Source organism: Hyperoodon ampullatus (assembly GCF_949752795.1).
Source record: "Hyperoodon ampullatus genome assembly, chromosome: 14".
NCBI lineage: Eukaryota > Metazoa > Chordata > Mammalia > Artiodactyla > Ziphiidae > Hyperoodon > Hyperoodon ampullatus.
This window is the reverse complement of record NC_136927.1, coordinates 69,584,740-69,602,514: the sequence shown is the minus strand read 5'-3', so window position 1 is coordinate 69,602,514 and position 17,775 is coordinate 69,584,740. Positions and strand designations below refer to the sequence as shown.

Genomic DNA, 17,775 nt, shown 5'->3' with positions numbered 1-17,775 from the left:
CGGCCCAGCCTATGGTGGTGGAGGCGGGGGGGGGGCTGGCACCGAAGGCGAGCGGGCGGGGGCCGGGACACCGAGGGGGTGGGGGGCTGGGCCCGGGCCGGCTGTCCCTCTCTGCTCCAGCCCTCCGCCAGGCCTCGGCGGCTCTCCGGCTGCTCGCGCCGCCAGTCAGCTGACACGGGGGGCGGAGGAGCTGTCAGGCGCGCCCCGCCCTGCGCCGCCGGTCCGCGGGGCCCGTACAGCTATTGGCCAGCGCGCCGGGCTGCCCGGGCCCCCGCGCCCCGGTGACATCAGGGAGGCGATAAAAGGCAGCGGCTGCGCCGGATCCCGCACAGCTGCACCGCCGGGCTGCGAGCGGCTGAGATCGAGAGAGCCCAAGAGCAAGAGAGCTAGAGAGCGAGCGGCGGGCGCTCGCCTGGCGCCACCCCTCGACCCGGCCGCGCGCCCCGCTCGCTTCTCCACCCCTCCCGGCTCGGCCCGGCCCCGGCTCGGCCACAGCCCCGAGCTCTGGGGCGGCACAGGCAGCCTCGGGACTCTCCCGCGCGCCGCCGCGTCCCCAGACAAAGGCTTGGCCGGCGGCCCCGGCCCGCTGCGCCCTCCGCTCCCCACCTCCCGGGCTCGCCGCTCTTCGCCCCCGCTCCCGGCTCGGCGCGCCCCGGCCGGCTGCAAAGTTTCCCGGGCGGCGGCGGCGGCTGCGCCTCGCGTGAGCGATGGCCGCGGAGCTGAGCATGGGGCCCGAGTTGCCCACCAGCCCGCTGGCCATGGAGTACGTCAACGACTTCGACCTGCTCAAGTTCGACGTAAAGAAGGAGCCGCTGGGGCGCGCGGACCGCCCGGGCCGGCCCTGCACGCGCCTGCAGCCAGCCGGCTCGGTGTCGTCCACACCGCTCAGCACGCCGTGCAGCTCGGTGCCCTCGTCGCCCAGCTTCAGCCCAACCGAACAGAAGACCCACCTCGAGGACCTCTACTGGATGGCGAGCAACTACCAGCAGATGAACCCTGAGGCGCTCAACCTGACGCCCGAGGACGCAGTGGAGGCGCTCATAGGCTCGCACCCAGTGCCACAGCCGTTGCAGAGCTTCGACGGCTTCCGCGGCGCGCACCACCACCATCACCACCACCACCCACACCCGCACCACGCGTACCCGGGCGCCGGCGTGGCGCACGACGAGCTGGGCCCACACGCGCACCCGCACCATCACCATCATCACCAAGCGTCGCCGCCGCCGTCCAGCGCGGCAAGCCCCGCGCAGCAGCTGCCCACCAGCCACTCCGGGCCTGGGCCGCACGCAGCGGCCGCGGCGACGGTGGCTGGTGGTAGCAGCAGCGTGGAGGACCGCTTCTCCGACGACCAGCTCGTGTCCATGTCCGTGCGCGAGCTGAACCGCCACCTGCGGGGCTTCACCAAGGACGAGGTGATCCGCCTGAAGCAGAAGCGGCGGACCCTGAAGAACCGGGGCTACGCCCAGTCGTGCAGGTATAAACGCGTCCAGCAGAAACACCACCTGGAGAATGAGAAGACGCAGCTCATTCAGCAGGTGGAGCAGCTTAAGCAGGAGGTGTCCCGGCTGGCCCGCGAAAGAGACGCCTACAAGGTCAAGTGCGAGAAACTCGCCAACTCCGGCTTCAGGGAGGCGGGCTCCACCAGCGACAGCCCCTCCTCTCCAGAGTTCTTTCTGTGAGTCGTGGCCGCTCCCGGCCCCCGCCCTTGCCCCGACCCGGACTCCCCGTCCCGTGTCCCCAGCCCCGGACTCCCCCGGACCCTGTCCCTGCCACGGCCCCAGCCATGACCTATTTGACTTGAGGGAGAGGGAGGAAGGGCGCGCGGGACGCGGGCGACGGGAGGGCGCGCGGGCAGGCAGGGGACCTTGGCCAAGGCGAGAGCGGTGAGCGCCAGCGGCGCCTCCTAGACTCGAGCAGAGCCAGAGGGAGGCGAGGGGGTGGGAAGTCCCAGAGCAACTTTTCTCCAGGCTGGAGGGCGGCAAGGCATAGTCGCGAGGAGTCGCCAAGGCCGTCTGGAGACTCCTGGCTTCCTGAACTTTGCGCGTTAAGCCGGGGCCGCTTCCTCGCGGCCCGGAGCGTAATCCAGCCCAGCAAGAGAGCAGCGAGGAGAGGAAAGGAGAGGGACCCTGGCGTCCCGGCAGGCGCGAGGCGAGGCCGAGCGAAGGAAGGAAGGACAGACGGACCTGTCTGTTCAGGGTCCGGAGAACACTGGCTCTCAGCCCCGAGACGCGGGCCTCAGTTAGGACGTTCTGCGCGCAAATCTCATCAGTTTTATTGCCTGCTCGATTATATAGAAAAAATACGAAAATCTGCATTAAAAATATTAATCCTGCATGCTGGACATGTATGGTAATAATTTCTATTTTGTACCATTTTCTTGTTTAACTTTAGCATGTTGTTGATCATGGATCATAACCCCCTTGTTTCTTTGGGTGAGAAGGGATCGCAGTTCGGAAACTCCGGCGGCTGCTTGTCGGGTTTCAGTCTATGGGCTGTAGGCTTGTAAATACCCGCCCCGCCAAACCGCTTAAGAGAACCTGGCAGCAAGCTGAGTGTCTTTGTTTGGGTTTATTATTATGGCATTTTTTTGTAAGTAAAAAAACAAAACAAAACAAAAAAACAAAAAAAACACTTCTGGGCATTTGCATCAGAAAACAACTTTGTCTTGGGGCACCCTCGGAAATTGCATGTTTTCTCCCCCTCCCCTGCCCCCCTTCGGTCCTCTTTTCCTCCCGTTCTAGTTTTCAATTTTGTTTTTGTTGGGAGAAAGAGGACTGGGGTCCCAGCTCCCTAGTACCAGGGCAGGGCAGCTGCAGAGTTTCACACCCTGGAGGCCGGGGAGTGTCCTCACGTCACCGTCACCTGGTTTTAGGGCTACGTTGACACCCCTAACAAGATAGGAAAGGAAAATAGATCTTGTTTGCTTTTTATTGCAACCAGAATCACCCCAGGGTCCCCATGAAACTCTCCAGGCCCGCACTAATTGCTGGGGCCAAAATGCTCCTCGGGTGACCGGCTTCACCAGCCCAGACTGCCCAACGGTGACCTGAACTTACGTTGAACCAATCACCACACTCAGAAAGTACCAGAAACCCAAACATTGGCAAGTAATTTTGCAACTTTCAAGTGCATTCTTTAGACCAATATGTTATGTGTGTTTCTTTCCCTGCTTTTGAGAGAGCGGGAGAGTTATTGGTGGTGTTACCCCCGCCCCCTTCAGTTGTATAGTAGTTATAGGGAAGATCTGGGTGTTTTTTTCTTTATTATTACTTTTTTCCCCCTGCAGGTCAGTAAGAGGATTTAAGTTGCACTGACAAAAATACCAAAATGAAAGCGTATTTTTTAGTTCTCATTTGAAATTGCTGGCGCTGCTGGCCGGATGCATTTTTGAGTTTGTATTAGTTGATAAATTAACAGTAATAACAAGATTGTATGAACCGCATGGTGCTTGCAGTTTTAAATATTGTGGATATTTGTCCTGCATCAGAAACGAGCTTCGGTTTTTACGGATTCAACTGTGTTGAAATCAAATTTGCCTCAACAGAAATTGTTTTTATTTCATGTACAATAAGGGATCAATTTCAAACCCTGCTTATGATATGAAAATATTAAAACCTAGTCTATTGTAGTTTTATTCAGACTGGTTTCTGTTTTTTGGTTATTAAAATGGTTTCCTATTTTGCTTATTAAAACCATGGAAATGGTGTTTATTTACAGGACTCCGCGTTCACCTGTCTTTTCTTCTCTTGCCTCTTCAAGTATCGCCCCAGTTTGGGCGGCACTCTCACCCTTCCCCCGGCCAGTGGGGAAACAGACAAATCTGGGCAAAGCTCTCCCTTGAGTGTGTGAGTGTGTGTGTGTGTACCTGAGCCTCAGACGTGTCTTCTGCTTCTCACTCTAGGTACGGACACCGGTCACGAGCCGGTTGATGAGCGGAGAGGGAGGCACACGCCACTTTGGCGGAGCTTTCAGGCTTGGGCATCAGGACTGGTCTGCTAGCCTGCTGGCTCTGAGGTTGGCTGAACCCAGGAAGCCAAGAGCTGCCACCCTGATGGGGAAGCAGGGTGTTTCTGGCAATCAGGCTCTTGGGCCCTGCCATTCTGGCCCTCCTGCTTGGAGCACCTGCTGGGAGCAACCAGAATTGCCCTAGAATGCCGGCTCTGAGTGGAGGCCTAGCCCTCTCTCCCCCAGGGCTTGTGAAAGCAGGTGGAACCCAGCACGAGGTCTTGGGGTGTAAGACCCTTCAGACAGGAAGCCCATCCGTGCAAACCGTTTGCTGCCACTCAGGCCTGGAGCCCTCAGCCCCAAGGAAGGGCACTGCACCATCGGACCAGGATCTCAATGACTCCACAAATCGGGGGTCGTAGAGGGTTGGGGGCATTGTTCTGGTGCGGCAGCTCTACCCAAATGCCCTCGACAGGGAGGTGGTCCCAGAACCTTTCCTTTCCCAGACTCTTAGAGGAGGCAAGGCCGTCTGTCTAGGTTCCTCCAAACCCCTCTCAGCCTTCTCGGAATCCCATCTATAACTCTGGGTAGAAACCGCCCCCTCCCACCACCTCTGGAAGAATTCTCTGCTTCTTTGGCAATGGCAGGTTCCAAGCGGTTTCTGACCTACTCAGACCCAGTATCTGAAGTCTGGGAGACTCAACTTTCCAGCCCTCCGACTCCCTGGCCCCCTAACATGGAATTTCAGGACCTGAATGCGGAGATGCAGGAAACCCAAGCAGTAGAACCCCAGCCAGGAAGTAGAGCTGGAAAGAGCCAAGGAGAAGAAAGGGGACGGTGAAACTAACGGCAATAGATTTTGGCCTAGGTCCCTGGAGGCCTGGGATTGGTGGTCAGGGTATGGCAAAGAGGGGGGGAAATCCCGACAGTAAGGATGCAAATAATACCAGAGTAATTTACATTTAGCAGAACTTTGGTGTTGTCTGGGAGGAGAGAAGTCAGAGATTCTAGCTTCAATTAAATGCCAAGGCCCAGTTCATTTCACCAACCCGAAGAGGTACCTGGCAGGGAGGGCTTTGGCTGTGATCTGGGAGTAGGATGGAAGCTGAGTCTGGCTGTGGGGTGACGCTACCCGTGCATGCACGGCGGAAGGAGCAAGGGGGTATGATAGCTGGGTAACTGCGTGTGCAAGTGCACATGCACAGAAGGGGTAAAAGCGTGCTCACATGAACGGTGTATCCCCTTTGGGGCAAAATAGTTCTGGCAGGTGGCACTCTGGAAGAAATCCGGATGCGTGGCTCGGGGGACCAAGGGAGATCCCCAGGGCTCCATGCGGTGGAGACTTGACTCCCTTTGGAATCATCCCAAGCCGACTGGCATCCTCCACCTCTAGAGTCACCTGGACTCCGCCAGAAAAGCCTCTGGGCTGGGAAGGGTCGCAAACTCCAAAGCGTTGTTCCTCCTTCCCCAGAGCACAGAGACACACACACAGTCCAGTGACCGACATCATCACGCTGTATCCAGAACGACACGGTGGCTCAGGCCGGTTTAGAGTGACCATCTGCATCTCTGAGAAGCTGACAATCCCACGACACAGTCCTAGTGACACACTGACACACAGATACACAGACATCCACATCCTGCCTCCACACTGATTCCCTCTCAGGCTCTGTTAGTCCCTGCGCAACCCACCATTGGAGCACCCACCGGCCCGGGCGCACGCAGACGAGAGCAGGGCGTCGGAGGAGGCCGGGACCTCCAGCAAGCAAGTTCCGGCCACATCCCTGCCCGCCGCCTCGCCGCAGACCCGGCGCCCAGAAGCTCCGGAAAGCGAGCGGGGGCCCGAGGTCCTTGGGTTCGTCCCACCCCGGCGGCGCCTTGCAGGCCGGAGGCTCCATTCGGTTCCCACCACTCCCCGCCACCCACGGGCTCCTCGCGATCCTCCGTGAGCCGGGGGAAAAAATCGTCCCCACGTCGGGTGTGCTCCAAGCCAGCACGGGTCCCACGCAGACAGGCTGGCGCTTGCCCTTGGGAGCGCATGGCGAGACAAACACACGGGCCTCGAGACTGTGGCTCCGCTGCAGCCTGCGCCCCGGGCTGGGGAGGCCCCGGTCCGGTCGCGAGCGCAGGCCCCCGCTTGCGACCTCGGAATCTCATGGGCGCGCGAGGCTGTGCTGGCTGGACCGGTCGGGGAAGGTGCCATCAGCTCCACTCTCCTGTCTGCTCGCGTCCTTACTTTCGTTGCCATTTCCCTTTCCTCGGCTCTTCCTTTGGGACACTCATCATTTCAGAAAACTTTCTCCCTCCGGTTCTCCCCCGCCCTTTTTTTCCTTTCTCTTCTGCCTTTTATTCCGGCGCGGACTGGCAGAGAGGGCTTTGAGAGCGGGCCCTGAGGTGCCGGGTAAGTGTGGGGAGGAGTGGAGGGATGGAGATGAGAGTCTGGCGTCCCCAGGCCACCGCGCAGCGCCGGAGCCCTGGCCAGCTGTTCTGGGCTCCCGCCGGCCCGACTCCGCTATCCTCCCTTTCCCCTCCTCATGATTTCCCCAGCGGCAGGGCTGGTTGGGGATGGACCCGGAGCAAGGTCCTCGCTGGTGCGAGAGGGGACCGGTCGGTCTCCACTCTCCGTGAAAGGGGTCCCTGGGGAGCTGGGGCTGGGTCCTACACCCAGACCCTTCTTTTCGCACAGCCAGGCTTCCTTCAGTCCAGGGTCTCTGGGCATTTCTGTGGCAGGACAACCCCCTCCCCTGTCAGAGGTGCCCACATGCCCCCTGCCCACTCCAGCTGTGCCTACCCAGGGACCTCACAGTGGGAGCTGCCAATAACCACGCCAGGTAACTCAAGATGGTCGTTTCACTTTTTCTGTGACCTAGAGATGCAGCTTCTGCCAAAGCCGGCAAAACCCTCAGCCACCCATCCCCACTCCTCAAGTTCTTTCTCTCCAGGCCTGGGAAACAGCTGAGTTTAGAGTCTAGTTCCCTTGCAGGCTTTCAGATGCAAAACCCGCTTCTGAGCCCTTCTGTTTTCAGAAAGGAAAACCCAGCACTGGCGTCTTGCGTAACCCTTCCCTCTACAGCCCTCTGTCCGCCCGCCTGGCCTCACAACCCTGAGATAGCAGTGTTTGGATTTGTTATGTAAGGACGGGAGGGTTAGAGGTTTTCTCTGCCCCTCCTCCCCCCACCAAAATAAAAGTCCTCACATGGCGCATCCTGTAGACAGTGTCTTCTGCAGCAGCAGCTCTCCTGAAAGAATTCAGTCAGGGTAGAAAAGCTGCTCTGGAGCTTGTGCCCAGCACAATACTTGGGGGAGACATGCCAGCTTGCCATGAAGGGAGAGTCCCACGTGCAGGGTGTACCTGCTTTGAGGAAGCAGCCACCATGAACCGTCCCAGGCTGGTACTTACCAGGCTCACAGGACTAGCCTCCTCTTGGGGAAGGCAGATGCTTCTGCTGCTGGAATGTCATCATTTCTACACTTCTTGCCCCTGCAGCAAGGTGTCCAGACCCTGGAGAGCACCCCTTTCACCTGGGGAGCTCACATTCTCTGTGCCTTGTGTGTCTTTACCATGTGCTACATGCATTTTCTGTGCCTTACACGTGTTCTTAATATCTTGCACCCTTCTCCCTTGTCCTGCGCATATTATCTTAAAAGATGCATTTAGATAAGAACATCAGAGCTAACTGTTCTCAGCTGGAGGAAATTAAATATATCAGAGAAGTTGCTGCTCCAGTTTGGAAAACAACCTACCTTATTAATAACAATTTGTTCCAAAGCAAAACTTGGTTTTAGCTGCGTCTCTGCATTCTTTGCATGTGAAGGTACTTTCATGTAAAATAGCCACTCATTACACATTCCTTTTTATCGGCATCAAAAAGAAGATGATGTCCTCTAGGCTGGAGGGGCTGCCACAGAGGCAGTGCGAGGAGGCCTGCAACTTTTGGAAGAAGCCAGTTGCGGCGTGAGAAGAGAGCTGAAGCTCACAAATCCAATGTTTATATTGTTGTGATTTCCTTTTTGGAGCTTGGGGGCTTTTATCAGGACTTACATTTCGTCCAGTAAATAGACGGGGTGAGAAGCTAGAGGGTGTCCATTTCGGAGCCAGGGATGGTGAGGTGGACATTGATCCTGGCCTGTGACTCCATCAGAAGTCAGGAAATGAGGCTGTCCTGAGCTTACTCTCAAGTCCCTTTGTTTCTTCTGATCTGTCACTTTCACTGCCCTGACCCTGCCAGGGTTACTTCCATCTGTGTCCTACTGAGGAGAGCCCATGGGCCTGGGCTGGCCTGGGGACAGCAAAGGGCTGCACTTCCCCGTGCAGGACTCGGCACCTGCCCTCCTTTGTGTCCTGGGAATCCGAGCCTGGTACATGTCCATTTCCACGGACCGGGGCAAGCAGATCGCAGTGCATACAAGGTCTGACCAGATCACGGGGTTAATCCCATTACGACATTTCACTTAACTCTCTGAGTGCGGGCTGCTAGTACCCATGCCGATCAGAGATGGACAAGTAGGCCCAGAGTGGTCATCTCTTACCCAGGGTCACCCGGTGCACGGTCTAGGACTTGAATCCCCACCTATCTGATCCCAAAATTTGTATTTTTGCCACCAAACCCCATAAGTCCACTATCCCTTATCTGAAACACTTGGGAGGGGGGTAGAGCTTGAGGAAAAGTATGGACCGGTGGGAAATAGCCCTTTTGGGGGACAGTTTCCTTTTAAATTCCCTTTGCAGAGGGCAGTCACTTTCTTGGGGGCATATGTAATGCTCTCCAGCCACAAGGCTCCCTGCCCAGGCATGGAGATGGGGAATGGGGCCTTGGAGATGCAGCAGGACAAACACCACAGGGGGGTCAGAGGGACACTGCAGGTCTGTTGCTCATTTCAGACTCTCATGGAGGAGCCAGCAGGGTGGTTATGTGTGTGTGTGTGTGTGTGTGTGTGTATGTGTGTGTGTTGGGGGGAGGCCCACCTGGCATTGTTAGGCTTGGGACATTGGTGCTGTCTGTAATTAATCAGAGTCCTTTCACCTTTTATCTGTTCTCAACTGAACTTTGCAAAAAATGTATCGTAATGATCAGAGCAAGTGTTTATAGAAGAAGTAGCCTCTAGGTGAGGCAATTTTTTTTTTTTTCCTTCTGCGGTACGCGGGCCTCTCACTGCTGTGGCCTCTGCTGTCGCGGAGCACAGGCCCCGGACACGCAGGCTCAGCGGCCATGGCTTACGGGCCCAGCCGCTCCACGGCATGTGGGATCTTCCCGGACCGGGGCACGAACCCGCGTCCCCTGCATCGGCAGGTGGACTCTCAACCACTGTGCCACCAGGGAAGCCCTAGGTGAGGCAATTTTAATGGAATTACTCATGATGAACCAAAGCTGTTTCTAGTATGATATTGGAGCTTAGGACCCGTACAGAGATGTGCTTACACTCTTAAGCAGGGACCTTCAGAAACACGTGTGTAACTCATGTTTACATACACAGAAACAGGCACATAGGTGCACACACAAATGCAGAATCCACGTGTGCTTATTTGCCATACATGCACTCTCAGAGTCACTTGCACACACACATGCATGTACATTGCACATGGATCCACAGGTGTGTATCCATGCCGGTGTGCATGCATGTCCAAATGCTCATACACAGCCATTTACACGGTGTGCATGGAATGTGCAATATTATGCACATGCCCATTTGGGTTTATACTCGCACTGAAATACAATTGATTGCATACATATATACACTCTCACAAAATGCACGTGGGTCGCATACACAAACACACACGTTGTATGTTGAACAATGGCCTTCATATTCATTCACACCCAAGCACCATGTCACAAGTGAAATGTGGCACTGGTGGGGTTAATGGAGGCCCAGACTCCCATAAATATTTATACGAAGCACTCAAGCTCTCAAAGTGGGAGACGAAACCTCTCCCTGCAAGCCGCTGTAAATCACGCAGCTGCTGTGTGGTACCTGTCAGATCCAGGGCTGTGTGATCCTGGACTTGTTCCATGAGGACAGCCATATACGTGCTGGAGCACACGGCCCTCTCCCCGCCTCGCCAGGCATCCCAGCAGATGTGCCAAGGTCGGTCCCCACTCCGAGGATTCTTCTGTGAGCAGAAAAAGGAAGCATTTGAACACTGCTGCTACTGCAAGTGCAGGGTTGGGGTGGGGGGAGGTAAGGGCGAGGCTTTTTGTGAATATCTGAGCCTTGTCCTCTCCAGTGAAGAGAGAAGTTATCCCGGAGGGCCTTGGAGAGCAGGTGGGTGCAAGAGAGGGCTGGGGGTCCTGGGCTGATCCAGGTTCACTGCAGCAGGGACTCCAGCTTCTGGGGTTGAGCTCACCCACTAAATTTTGGGTCCCAGGAGCCTGCTGAATGGCAGTGTGCCGTAGCTGCTATAACCCTGAGTTCAGTGAATATTCTGCCTCCAATCCTGCCACCTCAGAGCATTCATTCAATCATCGAGCAAATATTTGTTGTGTCTTCCCGATGCCAGGCACCGTGCTAGGTGTTGGCAATACAACAATGGGCAAAACCAGAGACAATCCCAGCAAACAAATCCTCATGTGGTTTACAGTCTAGCGAGAGAGAGAGAGAGAGACAGATGCAGTTAGATGTTACACTAACCAGGGTATAATTTCAAAAGGAGATAACTGTTATGGAGGAAAGAAACCGAGCCCTCTGAGAGCCTATGTACAACAAAGAAGCTGACACAGACTGGGAAAAGAGTGGTCAGGGAGGGCTTCCTGGAGGAAGTGATGTTTGAATGAAGATCCGAAGCCTGGGTAGGAGTTATCCAAGTCAAGTGGGTGGGCAAAGAACATTCTAGGTCTAAATTTCTTTTAGTCTTAATTTTAAAATAAGTGATCAGGATCTCTGTCTCCTCCCTGATTTTCTCTTCTACTCTCTCACCTTGTTCACTATTCCTGTAACACTGGCTGCCTGGTGTTTCTGGAACTTGCTGGTTACCCTGCTTGCTTAGAGCATTTGCTTGAGCTCTTCCCTCAGCCTGAACCACTCTTCCCCCAGATAAAACTGTGGTAAACTCCCTCACCTCCTTTAAGCCCTTGCTCCCATTTCACCTCCTTGATCAAGTTTATCCTGACCTCCCTACTTGATCTGGCAACCGGCTCCCTTCCTCCTGCCTGGGCACTCCTGACCTGCTTTATTCTGCTCTACCAGTTTCTTTTTTTTGTTTTTGCCCCATAGCACTAATCACCTTAGGACACTGGATTACCTCTTCATTTATTGCTTATTTTCTGGCAAATAAGCTCTGTGAGGTCACTGTCTGATGGCTGTTTTGTTCACTGATGCCCCTAAGCAAGATGAGTGGTGCCTGGCACTGTAGGACCTCAATAACCCAATAATGGGCTGAATGAATAAATGTTGAGTAAAATGTATTTAAAGAGGAAAGGGGCAATAGCTGTGAAAGCACAGGTTTGAGGTCCTGGCTATCTGTATTTACCTGTCTATCTATCTATCCAGCCAATCTATATATCTGTTCATTTATCAACCATCTATCTATCTATCCATCCAGTCTATGTATCGATTCATCTATCAATCATCTATGTGCCTATCAATTATCTATCTGTTTATCTATCCATCCAATCTATGAATCTATTCATCTATCAATCATCTACCGGTCTATCATTTATATATGTATCCATCCAATCTATGTATTTATTCATCTATCAATCATCTGTCTATCAGTTATCTATCTATCTCTGTCTCTCATGTATCTAGTCTTTTGATACTCCTTAAAAACCATACTGCTAAAAATTTTTTTTAAAGGTTGTGTAATCATGCTCCAAAATCTTGTATATGTCAGTGGTGCACTTTGGGATACATTTTGGTGTCCGTGAGGAGAAAGGCTGACATCTGATAGGAGAGGCTGGTCGGGGAGCGCTGGGGTGGGACAGCAGGGGAGGGGGATTTGGGGAGGGGGCCAGAGCAGAGCTTAATCTCATTGTTTCCCCCTAGATTCTTGGTGGGTCTTTGAAGAGAAAAAGGCAAGGTGGCGGGATCAGAGAAGGGTCTTGTCAGGATGCTGAGGGCAGGGAGCTAGCCAGTTTCCCACCCGTTGCTGACTGCCCTCCCTCCCCCAGTTTATCCTGTCCCTCGCTCTAATCTCATGCAGAAAAAAAGTCTCCTCCTCCCAGTTGCTTTCTGAGCTGAGAAGAAAGCCTCCTAAATACTTTGTCCCCTTGACAAGTTATTTTTAAAAAGAAATAATGTCTCTGAATCCAACATTTGTGATGATTTTTTTTTTTTTTTTTTGAGAGAGAAAACACTCCACAAATCAACAGCTCTCTTGTTTTAAGCGATTGCTAGGGTTTGGAGAGCAGGCTGCTTGGTAAACATACTTTGTAAACATCCAGAAAAGATTGCATTCAGTGTCCTCCAGTCAAAATCAACCTTCCCCAAGCTCCTGCTTTGTGTTTCATTGACGCAGGAAGGGGCTCTCTAAAAGCAGACCAAAGACGAGGCTGCTGCAGTTTCCGGAGGACATTTGTTCTGGATAATCCGGTCTGGGAAATCTAGGCACATCCGTGAGCAGCCCCCCACCCCGACTCCCTAGCCGTTTGGCTCTTTACCTCACACTGGAAGGGATCAGCCATTCTGCCCATCTCACAGCTGGGTAAATAGAGTCAGGGGCATCTTGTCTCCAAGCAGAGCTGGGAGAGAATGTGTCTCTGGGTGCCTGTTAATAACATGTGGCCAGTGAACTCTTCCAACCTATTGTTTTAGTTCTTGAAAAATAAGCTGATTTCTTGGGGCCAAATCTGCATTTATATCCCCCGTTTCTGGTTTTTTCCACCACCACACCTTAGTTTGGAATGTCCCTGCTTCTTTTTTGGTTAATTCCTTGAGTCTTAATAAACTCGTCTTCCAGGCCCCACCCTACTCCTCCAAGACTGCCTGGGCCCTCTTTCAAAAACTTACCTGTGAACATGTCACTGTCTTGTTGGCAAAATCAACAAGTCATTGGTTTGTCTTTGCCCTGGAAGAGAGCAACTTTCCAAATTGCTGTTCCATCTAAACAGTGGCTTTGGCAGTACAAGATGCTGAGCCCAGATTCTGAGGCAATTTGGGGAAGGTCAAAGGTCAGAAGTGAAGTGCAGTGGCCCCTGGGAAGAGTCTGTTCTGGCCTTCAGATGACCTCTAAAAGGAACCCATATTTGCCTGCCTGTCGGCCTGTCCAGCTTCTGTCTCCTTCAAGGTCAACAGAGAGTGAATTTTCTCTGGGTTTTATACTTTTATATAGTAGGAAAGTTATATATGAATTGGATTACAGGCATCTTGTATCTAGAAAACCTTTCTCTTGCTTGAGATCTCTAAAATGAATGACTCTGTTGTGTTCTCTTGGGTGGCACCTTCCTCTCTCTGTTGGCATGATGGAGAAGAGTGACCAGAAGACCAGGAAGGGCCCTGAAGTCCTGCTCTTGAAAAGTAGAAGCATTAGGTTGAAACTTATGAAATTATTGATATGTGATAGATTCATTCTGCAGAACCTGTGAGCCTAAAGTTGGTTCTTGGGAACATTCCAGGGCATGTTATTCAAAGGATGGCTTGTAGGTAGCAAAGGAATCGGTGATTATTAGGGCCCAGAATGAGATCACTAAGAACACACCATGTCAGACTCATCCTATTTTTATCTTTGATGGTCAGGGGCTGTGGCCTTGAAGAACCTTATTTGACAGACACTTTCCACATGCCTGGCACTGTTAAGTGTTTTACAACTGTTAACTCATGTAACCCTCACAACCACCTTATGAGACAGGGGAATAATATTATCTCCATCTTCTGGATGAGGAAACGGAATCAGAGAGGTTAAGTAACTTGCTCAAAGATGCACAGCTAGTAAGTGGCAGTGCTGGGATTCAAACCCAGGCTGTCTGAATTCAGAGTCTTTATTTTCAACTATTATACTCTTCTGAGACTGAGGATTGGATGATAGGTGAGGTAGAATTTGGGACTGGTTGAAAAATGCTTCTGGGATTATATCCAGTGGAGACTTGACTCTGGGAAGAGTATGCCTGCCACCCCCAGACCACCCTGCACCCTCTCTTGAGCTTTGTGCTCCACTGCGGACATTGCTTTAAAAATTTTTTTGAGATATAATTGACATATAACTTTATATTAGTTTCAGGTATACAACATAATGATTTGACATTTGTGTATGTTGTGAAATGGTCACCACAGTAAGTCTAGTTAACATCCATAACCACCCCTGCTTACAAAAATTTTTTTTTTCTTGTAATGAGGAGGGATCTTACCTTTATTTTATTTATTTATTTTTTTGCGGTACGCGGGCCTCTCACTGTTGTGGCCTCTCCCGTTGCAGAGCACAGGCTCCGGACGCGCAGGCTCAGCGGCCACGGCTCACGGGCCCAGCCGCTCCGCGGCATGTGGGATCCTCCCGGACCGGGGCACGAACCCGTGTCCCCTGCATTGGCAGGCGGACTCTCAACCACTGCGCCACCAGGGAAGCCCCTTTATTTTTTTAATTAAAAAAATTTTTTTTGTAATCCAATTTTTTAAATTAATTAATTATTTATTTATTTTAAAATTAATTTTTAATGGAGTATAATTGATTTACAATGCTGCATTAGTTTCTGCTGTACAGCAAAGTGAATCATTTATACATATATGTATATCCACTTTTTTAGATTCTATTCCCATATAACTCATTACAGAGTATTGAGTAGAGTTCCCTGTGTTATACAGTAGGTTCTTATTAGTTATCTACTTTATATATAGTAATGTGTATATGTCATTGCCTGTAAATTGATTTTTCTGAGATATTGGCAACTAGTCAACTAGTCAAGAAACCATTGATGGCTCCCCTTCGCCTCCTGGGCACGTTCCAAATTCTTTAGCCTGGCCTTCAGGGCCCAGCACTGGGAGCCCTTTTTCCTCACTCGGCATCCCGTGCTCGGGATAAATTGACCACAGAACTGGCCCTGGGTTCTCCAGCCTCCACACCTTGGAGGTGTGTTTCCCCATGAAGTTCTTTGTCACCCACTGCTCTCCCCTCTTTAGATCACCTCCTTCTTCAATTGCTTCTAGGTCACAGATAGGTTAAGCAACTTGTTCAAGGATGCACAGCTAGTAAGTGGCAGTGCTGGGATTTTTTTCTGACATCCTTACTGGAGCTAGAGTGGGGGCCTAGCTGGAATTCAGCTTGTAGACTCAGGTAGACCCGGGTGTAAACCCAGCCCCTCTTACTGGCTGTGGGGACTTAGGTTCCGACTTCGCCTCTCTGAGCCTCAGTTGCCTCTTGGTAAAATGGGGAGCATCTTGCCCACTTCTTCTGGATGCAGGGAAGATCTGATGTGATATGGCCTGTCAGTGATGGCTGGTGGGTGGTGTGATTTCTGGGAGGGCGTGGCTGGGCTGGTCAGAGTCTCCCTCGGATGATGGAAGTTCTGGAGAGAGGGCTGGATCTGAACCATCTCTGGTCCCCAGCAGTGTCTTTCTGAAAGGCTTCGGCCTTTCAGGTAGGAGGCAGGGGTTCAGGAAACACTCCTAGATGTAACCTGGAAGGATTAGATTTAGCAGCAAGCCAGACTCCCACATTGCAGCTGGGAGACTGTCAAGCAGGTCTAACCGGTCCCATCCTCTGGCCAGGATCTCGGGGTCAATTTGCATGGAAATTGATTGGCAAGGAAGGCACTGGAAGGCAGTGTGCAAACCCCAGCAGGAGCTCCTGGGAAGTGGGATTTACAGCCTTGAACGTACTTTGGGAAATAAGCTGGAGTTTCAGCCCTGAGTGCGAATAGTCTCACCCCCACCAGCTTTTTCCAGATGCTCAGAGCCCAGGGAGCCTTGACTCACAGGGCTAGCCAGCATTTTTCTGGCATGATCGCCATGCACGCTTGCCTTCCGCCTTGGGAACCACATTTTGGAGAGAACATCTTGAGTCTTTAGGCTGAGGGCTTGGGTGCCTCACTTGGTGACAACACAGCCAGGTTTTGGTAGCCGAATTTTATGTGAGCCTGTGTGGTGAGTGTGTCCTGGTACGCATGCGTGTGTGGGCACAAGGGCCCCTGGAAGGGTGTGTGTGCACGTGTGTACACAACCACAGAAAAACAGTGTGCCTTTGTGGTTAAGATGGGGGACCCAGAGTCAGGCTGCCTGGGTTTTATGGTCACCTCTGCACTTGCTGGCCCTGTGATATCAGAGAGATTACTTCCACTGCAAGGTTTCAGATTTTTTTTTTTTTTTGCTGTACGCGGGTCTCTCACTGTTGTGGCCGCTCCCATTGCGGAGCACAGGCTCTAGACGCGCAGGCTCAGTGGCCATGGCTCACGGGCCCAGCCGCTCCGTGGCATGTGGGATCCTCCCGGACCAGAGCACGAACCCGTGTCCCCTGCACTGGCAGGCGGACTCTCAACCACTGCGCCACCAGGGAAGCCCAAGGTTTCAGATTTTATATCAGCTGAACGGAACTATAATAATGTTGGGAGTTAAAGCTCTCATGAGAGTTAAGTTAGATGTGCGTGTAAGGTGCTTAACGTGGTCCCTCCTGCATAGCTGCTCAGTAAAGATTGAGGGCTATTTTCATTGTATTATGTATCTAACGTGGGTAATATTGAAGGCAGGAGTGTAGACTCTGCCTTCAAACCGGAATGTCAGTTCCAACATGTTCTAGCCATGTGCATTTGGACAAGTTACTTAACTGCTCCCTTAGTTTCTTCATCTGTAAAAATGAGGATGATAATATTTGCACCTGTCTCACAGGGTTGCTGTGTCATAAGGTGCTTAGAACAGTCGGTGCCTGGTGGATATGTGGAGCTCTGTGTGTTAGGTGCTCTTATTATCACCGTCGTGATCTCCATGGTGACCATCACCGTCTTCACCTCCAGCTCCATCTTCACCATGGTGATCATTACCTTGTTAGCCACTGTTGGTACCTACTTGCTCTTCTAGAGGAAAGTCTGCTGGTGAGGGGAGCTCTAAGGCAGTTAGTCCGTGCTCAGACCATAGAGAAGGCCTGATGAAGTCTCCAGGCATCATCTAGGATAGAACATGGCCCCAAGTTCAAGTCTTGCCCTGCTGCCTTGGTCCCTCTGTTCACAAAGCGCTGTCAGCTACCAGCCTATCCCTCACAAGGCACTCTGGGTGGTGGGTGAGAGCTAACCCTCCACACCCCAGTCAGCTTCCTAATAATGACACCTGGCTCATCCACAGCCAGGAGGGTTGCAAGAGCCTGGCTGGCCCAGCCTCCCGGGCCCTGAACAGCCGACTGTTGTCCACATTTGCCTCCTTATAAAGGGCCTCCGATGCAGCGCTCAGGACAGCAAGGGCTAGCCTTCCTCCTCCAACCCAGGCAGGGGCTTCTCCCGGCCACATTGCCAAGACCCCAGCTTCTGCAGAGCGCCAGTTCTGACCTGAAACTGACTCCACCACACTGGGTGGCCTGGGGAGGCCAGGTAATCTTTCTGAGCCTCACGTCCCTCATTTGCAACATGGCTATAATCATATGAATCTGGCAGGGCAGTAAAGGAGAGATGAGGAGTGAATGAGAAAATGCACATAAAGCAGTAAGTGCAGCGACCTGCACGGGGCAGGTTCTCACCAGGAAATATGGCCCTTTCTGCCTTTCCCTCCAGGCCGCTCCCAGTCCTGGGGGATCCCAGGGGACAGGAGACGGTCATAACAGATGGACCAAAGGGCTCAGAACTGCTCCCCAACAGGGCCTTCTGGAAGCAGGGACAGGGTGCGTTCCCCTTGGGGGAGAGAACAAGGATGGGAGGGCCCTGGGCCCAAGGTCTGTTGAGACCCACCCCTCTGCACTTGCTGTGTGTGTGAGCTCACCACTTCTAC

General features: G+C 52.8%; 1 protein-coding gene across 1 annotated transcript; it reads left to right on the top strand.

Moving 5' to 3' along the window:
- Positions 1–707: 707 nt before the first annotated feature.
- On the top strand, positions 708–3,719 carry MAFB (MAF bZIP transcription factor B; the record flags this gene model as incomplete). Its single annotated transcript, XM_079719823.1, has 2 exons — positions 708–1,675; positions 1,968–3,719. The coding sequence occupies 2 exons, from the start codon at positions 708–710 to the stop codon at positions 1,987–1,989; spliced, it is 990 nt and encodes a 329-aa protein (XP_079575949.1). The 3' UTR covers positions 1,990–3,719.
- Between the last annotated feature and the right edge of the window lie 14,056 nt (positions 3,720–17,775).